At 44.3% G+C, this 7,858-nt stretch overlaps 2 protein-coding genes across 2 annotated transcripts; one reads left to right on the top strand and one right to left on the bottom strand.

Moving 5' to 3' along the window:
* Positions 1–1,142: 1,142 nt before the first annotated feature.
* On the top strand, positions 1,143–3,298 carry LOC311372606 (transmembrane emp24 domain-containing protein 4-like; the record flags this gene model as incomplete). The annotated part of the gene is made up of 5 exons (XM_084489586.1): positions 1,143–1,299; positions 1,806–1,906; positions 1,989–2,114; positions 2,437–2,583; positions 2,682–3,298. The coding sequence occupies 5 exons, from the start codon at positions 1,143–1,145 to the stop codon at positions 2,829–2,831; spliced, it is 681 nt and encodes a 226-aa protein (XP_084345712.1). The 3' UTR covers positions 2,832–3,298.
* Positions 3,299–4,486: 1,188 nt separating this feature from the next.
* Positions 4,487–7,705, bottom strand: LOC311372607 (pyridoxal phosphate homeostasis protein-like). The gene is made up of 8 exons (XM_084489587.1): positions 7,578–7,705; positions 6,883–6,990; positions 6,691–6,726; positions 6,519–6,594; positions 6,215–6,355; positions 5,955–6,097; positions 5,611–5,709; positions 4,487–5,235 (listed from the first exon to the last, which is right to left on the bottom strand). Exons 1-8 carry the CDS (start codon positions 7,665–7,667, stop codon positions 5,068–5,070), a joined length of 861 nt encoding a protein of 286 aa, XP_084345713.1. The 5' UTR covers positions 7,668–7,705; the 3' UTR covers positions 4,487–5,067.
* Positions 7,706–7,858: the final 153 nt, after the last annotated feature.

Raw genomic sequence — 7,858 nt, 5'->3', positions numbered from 1 at the left:
GTGACCAGATTTTGACTTGGGTAACGGGCCAACACAGTCAATGATGAATCTCTCAAATGGCTCCCCCATCACAGGGATAGGATGAAGTGGAGCCTGTGGAATCACTTGGTTTGGTTTCCCAACCAACTGACATGTATGACATGAGTGGCAGTGTCTTGAAACATCTCTTTTTAAACCAGGCCAGAAGAAATGTTTCAATATACGATAGTAAGTTTTAGCTATCCCTAGATGACCAGACAAAACATTATCATGAGCTAAGCTCAATATCTGTGCACGGTAACCAGCAGGGACAACAATCTGATATACAGTATTACACCCACTGTCATCAGCTAAAGGAGCCTACTTACGCATGAGAATACCATCTTCCCAGTAGTAAGCCACTCAAGAGGCACCAATCTCATCTTTAGGCAATGCTGCTGCTTCAATCTTAGCCAAGGAAGGATCGGCCTTCTGAGCCTCTATCAGCTGCTCCCTGCCAACCTTTAACTGAGTCTCAGACTCATCAGTCAAGGTGACAGGATGGAACAATGTAACCTCAAGAGTCTCACCTACAATGGAATCAGTGGACTGCCTAGCTACAGTTGACTCAGAAGTGGCAGAGGGACCAGCAGACACAGTCTCGACAGTTTCTTCACAAGGAACAATAAACGTATCTGAAAGGTCTACCACCTCCTCAACCTTACTTGACTGAGCACGAGTTACAACACAAGCAGGAAACACTTTTGGCATCTGAGATAACTGATCACCTTGGTTAACACACCTAGAGCCAACTGGGTTGTTTACAACAATGGACGTAGGGAACACCTCCCCACCAGCCAAATCATTACCCAGAATCATGTCCACACCTTCTAAAGGAAGTTCAGGGCGAATTGCCACTGTCACAAGGCCTGTAACCAAGCCAGACTGTAAATACACAACACGTAACAATATATATATATATGTGTGTGTGTGTGTGTGGGGGGGGGGGGGGGGGGGGTGTGACTGTGTGTGTGTGTGTGTGTGTGTGTGTATTCTACAATATTGTCGGCATGCGCGTGCGCAGAAGCACTGGGTAGCACGACGTGATCGGTAGTAGAGAGCGGCAGAGCGCCGCCGCTGCGAGGCCGTGACGTCACGGCCCGCCCCCTCCTCCTCCTCCTCCGATGCTGCTGAGACAAGGAGGCTACATGATGCTCTCCGCCGCCGGCATCGCCCTCGCCTTCTCCTGGGTACTCCCTGGATACGCGCTCTATTTCCACATAGGAGAAACAGAGAAGAAATGCTTCATCGAAGAGATCCCCGATGAGACCATGGTCATTGGTGAGTGATCAGTGTTGTTTGCTGACACTAGCAGCTAGCTAAGCACTAGCAGGTTCCCCCAATAGACAGGCCTGCCTCCGCCTAGTGGTCCGTTGTGTACCGCCCATAGCGCGCATCATGTCGTGCAGGTGCAATGCATGGGTTTTGTTTTTTAATTTATTTTATTTTTACCCGATGTATTAACATTCGCTGTACCATCAGCACCATTGCAAATGAGGGGTTTTCCCTCAATGTGTTTTCCGAGGTTAAATAAACGAAAATGTTTTGCACTGTAACTCCAAACATGACTACGTTTTAATGTAGCCTGACACATTGTATCTGTTACTCGTTGAAGGCTTTTGGACTGCAACGTTTGGTTAGTAATTAGGCTGTAACTAGTACAGATATAGCCAAATAGTTGTATGATATTATTTACAAATTCCTCTCTTGTCTCTGAACTTAACTGTGTTGCTTGAGTCGGACGTCATACGGTCTCACATGCGCGTGTTCCTTTATTTGGTTGTCAGGGAAGTACAGGACCCAGCTGTGGGACAAGCAGGCCAACGCCTTCCTCCCAGCCACCCCGGGACTGGGCATGCATGTGGAGATCAAGGATCCGGATACCAAGGTGAGAAGCAAGCCATGCACATTGATCATGACAGACAGAAAATAAATCAAGAAGTATTAAGAAAGATGTTATTTTCTTCTAGATTATTCTGTCCCGTCAGTATGGGTCTGAGGGACGGTTCACCTTCACGTCCCACACTCCTGGAGAGCACCAGATCTGTCTGCACTCCAACTCCACCAAGATGGCCCTGTTTGCAGGGGGAAAGCTGGTAATATCCACCGCCTCAAGGCCGGTTCTCTTTGCACATGGTCTCTATAGGTCCCTCAAAGCCTTTACAATCATCTGATCATCATCAGACTTAACTATACTTCACTCGTTGTGTTTACAAAATTGTAGATGTTGTAAATACATCATCCTTTGTCCATGAGCATACAAGGCATACACCATTTAGCAGATCATTTCATACTGATCAATCACAAAAACAAGTTCATTTTCTTTTCAGCATACACTCTGATAACACTACCATTTCCTTGCAATATCTTTCAAGAACATGTAATTGCAAAGACTGACTTTAATCTGTTGTGTTTCAGAGAGTGCATTTGGACATTCAGGTGGGAGAACATACAAACAATTACCCCGAGATTGCAGCTAAAGACAAACTCACTGAATTACAACTGAGAGTTCGACAACTTCTAGATCAAGTTGAACAAATTCAGAAGGAGCAAAACTATCAGCGGGTACGTGAGATCCTTTTTCTAAAAGCCAATGGGCCATCATCTCTCTGTCGTCCTCCTCTTAGTGTCCTGTGTGTCTGTCTGTGCTCGGCCGTCCTCAGTATCGAGAGGAGCGCTTCCGCATGACCAGCGAGAGCACCAACCAGCGGGTCCTCTGGTGGTCCATCGCCCAGACGCTCATCCTCATCGTCACCGGCATCTGGCAGATGAAGCACCTGAAGAGCTTCTTCGAGGCCAAGAAGCTGGTCTGACTCTCAGCAGGCGTCACAACGCGGCCTGAAGAGCTTCCAGAGACTTGTTCGACCAAAGCTGGAAGAGGTACTCACCACACGGGGCAGAAAACACTGTGCAAACAGAGTGAGGTCCAGCCATAACAAGAACACAGGTAGACATTCAGAAGACCAAGAGCATTTTAAACTAGTGTCAGTTAACCAAGGCTTCGTCGTGGTCTATTTATTTAGTGTATTATTATGCTGTTTTACATTGAGTTGCTTCATTTGTTTCCCCTGTAGCGTTTGACCCACCATTATACTGCTCCTGTACAAAACTGATCCAAGATTGTAATCAGTGTTGATAAAATATCATTAGCATATCGTCATTTTCATGCAGGAATGAAGAAAATCAGTTTGGCTATTATGGACAATAAATAGGGGGCATCTGCTAGTAAGGTAACTTGGGTAATATTAGAAGAATTCAAGAACACATAATCTTTCCTATGTTTATATAATAACCCAATGTCTACTCCATTCAGCTTATTGTGTCCTGTTTTAGGACTGTACTTGCCTTATTCTAGACAATTGTTTCCTATTGTGTAGTTTCTAGGTAGAATCTGAACTCTTGTACTTGTACACCAGATGGCTCTGTAGATACCGTTTGTGATACTAGTAAACCAAAACTGAATTTCATTTGTAAATAATGGGTTTAGCCTATTAATTGTCTATTTTTTAATGCATTTTAGAATATGTCAAAGGTTTCTTCAAGGAGGTCAACAAGCCTCTGGATTTATCGTTGTCAGAACATCAGTTATGACCTATGCACTGCATTGGTAACATCAGTTATGACCTATGCACTGCATTGGTAACATCAAGCTAATGGTTCAACAATAGAGGAGTTGATCTTATTTATGAGGCAAAGCATTTGTAAAAACATTGCATTTTTATAACTGTTCATTTGTGATCTGAAGTATGTAATGCCCTTTCTGATTCTCAAATCGAATTGAATGTTGCATTTTGGCATGCAATTAGCTCACATTCTTTAATCATGACTAAGCTGTCTTACATAACTGGATATAATCATACATTTAATAAAGATCTGTTTTGCGAATGGGTTATATTTTTGTTCCATGTTGTCATATAGATCAAGATAAGTTAAATGACAGCCTTTATACTAGACAGGAACGTCCCCAAGCTATTCCCAGCAGGTAAAACCCTGACTGCTGAGTAACTGAATCAACTGGGAGGAGTCCTTGGAGCAGCTGGAGGATCAGGGTAAGGACCTGGGACCTGTGGTCCGTCCAGCGGGCTGGGTGGGGCTCACACCCCACAGGGCACATGCTTGGGAAGAAATGCACTACTGGCAGAAGGTGCTTAGGATAAATGTCCAACAAATGGCATATGTATAGTATATCAATGCCCTTTCGCCAGCACCCACAATGCATACATGGTTAATGGCTGAGATGTACAAATCAGTACCTATATGACCTTAGTTCTTGCATACCTTGCTTTTCATGGATCTAAATATCACCCTGACACTCTCCCACTGGAATATACACCAGAGCACCAACCATGCAGAAACTGGAAACACCATTTCTGCTTCAGGTTTATTATTGTAAATTTGGATATCAAGAATAAAATTTCACCACGCACACACAATATACAAAACAATATAATTGACCCACAATACCATCTGTCCTTATAAAGGGATAATTATTTTATTCCTGCACAAAAAGTACATCTTACTGAGTGGCGCTCCAGACCTCAGGGGAGGGGAGTTAATGTACACAGTCAAGCACAATTCAGCACTGTCACATTGGAGGGTTGAAGAAATTAGTAGAAAACATTTCATCCTTAACTCAACTTTTTACATGATACATAATTAGTTCAACGTCAATGTTTTCAAAGTCATATGGCAAATCAGAAGTCCAGTCCCCTGCCTTGTAGCCAGTATTTCTGCTGTCGTGGTGTCTACCAGTAAGTAACAACACCAGTTTTTTATTTTAGTGCCTAGTATAAGAGATTACCAATTTCAAAAAAGATTAAAAATAATCAGCAAGATTTCTTATGCATCCTTCTAGGTGCTCAATAGAACAAAAGTACACACAAATAATTCAAAATGATGGCAGAAATACACTTTGAGATGACTTAAGACATAATGCGTTCCTAACTTGGCTTTGCAGATTAAAACCTCTTGCTCCGTTCCTCAGCTCAGTGTGTGTGCGTGAGGAGTGTCATGTCTTTAAAGGGAGGTAGGAGGAAGACGGTTGTTCTTTCAGTGTTCAGACACCGTGAGGTGCTCCATCTTCTTGGCCGCCTCCTCCGTCAGGACCTGGGCCTTCTTCTCGGGGCTAGGGCTGGGCGTGTTGGCCGCGCTGTTCGGGTAGTCCCTGCTGCCGAAGATTAGGCTTCCCACCCGCACGTTAGTGGCGCCCACCTCAATCTTCATCACACAAAATAAAACGGTAGATTTAGTCAGGAAGATATGTGAAAGACAAAAGAACACTAGGATGGCTAGAAACGTTGAAGTAGATTGCAATCCTTATTTTGGAGTACTTTACCGGATGAATAAAGAGGGGTGCCCAAACTACTCCAAACTAAGGATTGCAACTCAGAGCAGGTCATAACATACCATCATATGATGGTATGTAATGACCCGGACACATCTGTTAACCGCACTCCTGTCTCTCGCTCATGTAGCTATTATAAGTATGGGTATCAGTATAGTTATTATATAACCCTCTACACACAGATACAACCGGAGTCAGACACATGATATAATATGGTATGCTACATTTGAAATACGAATGCTACTCACCGCATGTTCAAAATCATTTGACATTCCCATACTGAGCTCTACCTCCTCCATAGGCAGGTTCAGATTGTCACACACCTTCTTCCTTTGACTCAGCAGCATCTATTTACAGAAATCATTGAGATTAAGAGTACAGGTATTGAATACCATTCCATACCAGACTGGGATGCTTTTGGATGAGGTAATACATATCCGCAACACATAGCCATCACATAGCAAAAGCCATAAAACGGTGATCATATTCATACAGGCTATGGGTTAGGACTGTATTATCAATGAAAGGGTGCTATTGATTAATTGTAATATGCAATTTTAGAATAAATGTTCAGCCAAATGTGATCAATCACCTGAAAGTCTGGGTTTTGGGCTTGACTGAGATCAAAGCCAGAGCGGCCAATGGTCATGAGTCCAGAGAAGTGCAGCGCAGTGCACTGAGACACGATGTGTCTCACCGTGTTGACCGTTTCCTCCGGGGCCAGCCCATGTTTACCTGGACAACAAAGGCACCACTGGCATTAACATTAGCTCAAGAGGAGCACCATATAATCCCATTTAGAGCTAAAGCATTGGGATTGTTGTGGTAATAAAATAAAGTAGAAAGACGGACTCTGCTCTCCGCTAGTGTTGATCTGCAGCATGATCCTTAACCTCTGTGAGCCGGCTGCCCGGAGACGCTGCCAGGAGCTGTTCACCTTGTCTGCCAGCTTGGCAGAGTCCACCGTCTCCACCATGAACAGGTGGGGAACCCCTGGTGGATATCAAGCATTGTATTGATTCTGGAATACAATTCTTTACTTCACTGCCGTAGCACCTTATTGTGTCGAGGAAAGACCATAGCCCTTGCAATCTTCTGTAGCCATATATATATATATATATATATATATATATAGGTTTGGTTTGGGTGTGCTCACCTAAAAGTTTGTTGACATTGTTCTTCTGTAAATGGCCAATAAAATGCCACTCGATATCTGGACAAGATTCTAAAATCTGTAGCAGGGGAAAGAGAAGCCCTGTTTAGAGCACTTTTTATAGTCCAGGTGATTAAAAGCAATAGGCCTAGATAATATATATATATATACAAACCTCTGTATTTGAAGCTTTATCCACAAGTTCATTGACCTGGCATGGAGTCAAATGGCTGCTATTAGTGTTTATTCAAGAATGTGTTTGATAACTACAGGGAAGACAGGTACAGTATGGCATGACTTGATTTCGATTCGAACCATTTGTTTATGTATCTGGCAGTGACTGAGTCTAAAAGTGTTTAATGCTCACATAGTTTTCGCCAAAGTTACGTTGTCCTTGTTTGTAAGCTTCCATCACCATCTCGGGGGGCTTCGTCTTGCTGACAGCCACCAGGCGGGGTGGCAAGGCTGGCAACGCCTGGTGGGGAACACATGGACATCAGGAGACGAAAAGCCGAGCATGGATGAGAAGCCATCCCACCATGCAGTGTGCCAGCTGACTTCACTTGGAGCTAAGTGAGTCACTGCCGTTAAAGGTCGATCGGGACTCCGCACGAAGCCACAGATGTACAGGGTACACGGATCAGCACGTTCTCCTTTGCGGATTTTATTTCAAAACAAGCTATTGTGTTTACTTTTGGTTCGGGTGAAGGGGGGGGTGGGTTAAATATACCTATTAGTAAAAAAAAAAAACACGAAGCACATAAATACATTTTTTCTAAATCCTACATCCAGCAAGTTTACGAAGTGATTTTCCAACTTAATTGGACCACATGTGTAGAACGATTCGTGCATACTTGAGCTTCCGAAACACACAACCCACACGCCAACCCATTGAGTTAAAGCGTTAACCTGCAGCACGATGAGTGACGTGCCACCGCTGAGGGACTGCTCCTTCCAAAGGTGGCTCAGCCTTACATAAGCAGTCGTGATCCCCCAGCACCGCTCACCTCAACACCCGACAACTCAATCCCTTCTGCATGTAATGATCCGTCCTAAGCGTACCTTTGACCGCCGCGCCACCGCCTGATTCACCCGGTCCACCGCCGACTGGAGCGCCTTGCATATCTCCTCCGACATGCCTACTCTCCACATACCGTCCAACACACCGAGAAGTGTGTGCGTAACGGGCATCCAGGCCGTGACGTCAGCACACTATCAAAGTAAAAGTCTCTCCCACAGTAAAGACGCGGCTGCAGTCCGCTAGCGCCCCCTGACGCGTGTTAATACAATTGCTGATTCCAGATCCAAAGGGTTGGATTTGAGGAATGTGGTGATACGCATCA

This window comes from Micromesistius poutassou (assembly GCF_964030765.1).
Source record: "Micromesistius poutassou genome assembly, contig: SCAFFOLD_2547, whole genome shotgun sequence".
In the NCBI taxonomy this organism is placed as follows: domain Eukaryota; kingdom Metazoa; phylum Chordata; class Actinopteri; order Gadiformes; family Gadidae; genus Micromesistius; species Micromesistius poutassou.
This window is presented reverse-complemented; position numbering and strand designations above follow the sequence as displayed.

Bases quoted from the DNA above. Each gene is read 5' to 3' on its own strand.
- LOC311372607 (XM_084489587.1), bottom strand. From the start codon at position 7,667: ATGTGGAGAGTAGGCATGTCGGAGGAGATATGCAAGGCGCTCCAGTCG. The intron at 6,991-7,577 runs GTACGCTTAGGA...GTTCCCCACCAG, and splicing joins CGGTGGCGCGGCGGTCAAAG to GCGTTGCCAGCCTTGCCACC. The intron at 6,727-6,882 runs GTGAGCATTAAA...ACTCCATGCCAG, and splicing joins GTAACTTTGGCGAAAACTAT to GTCAATGAACTTGTGGATAA.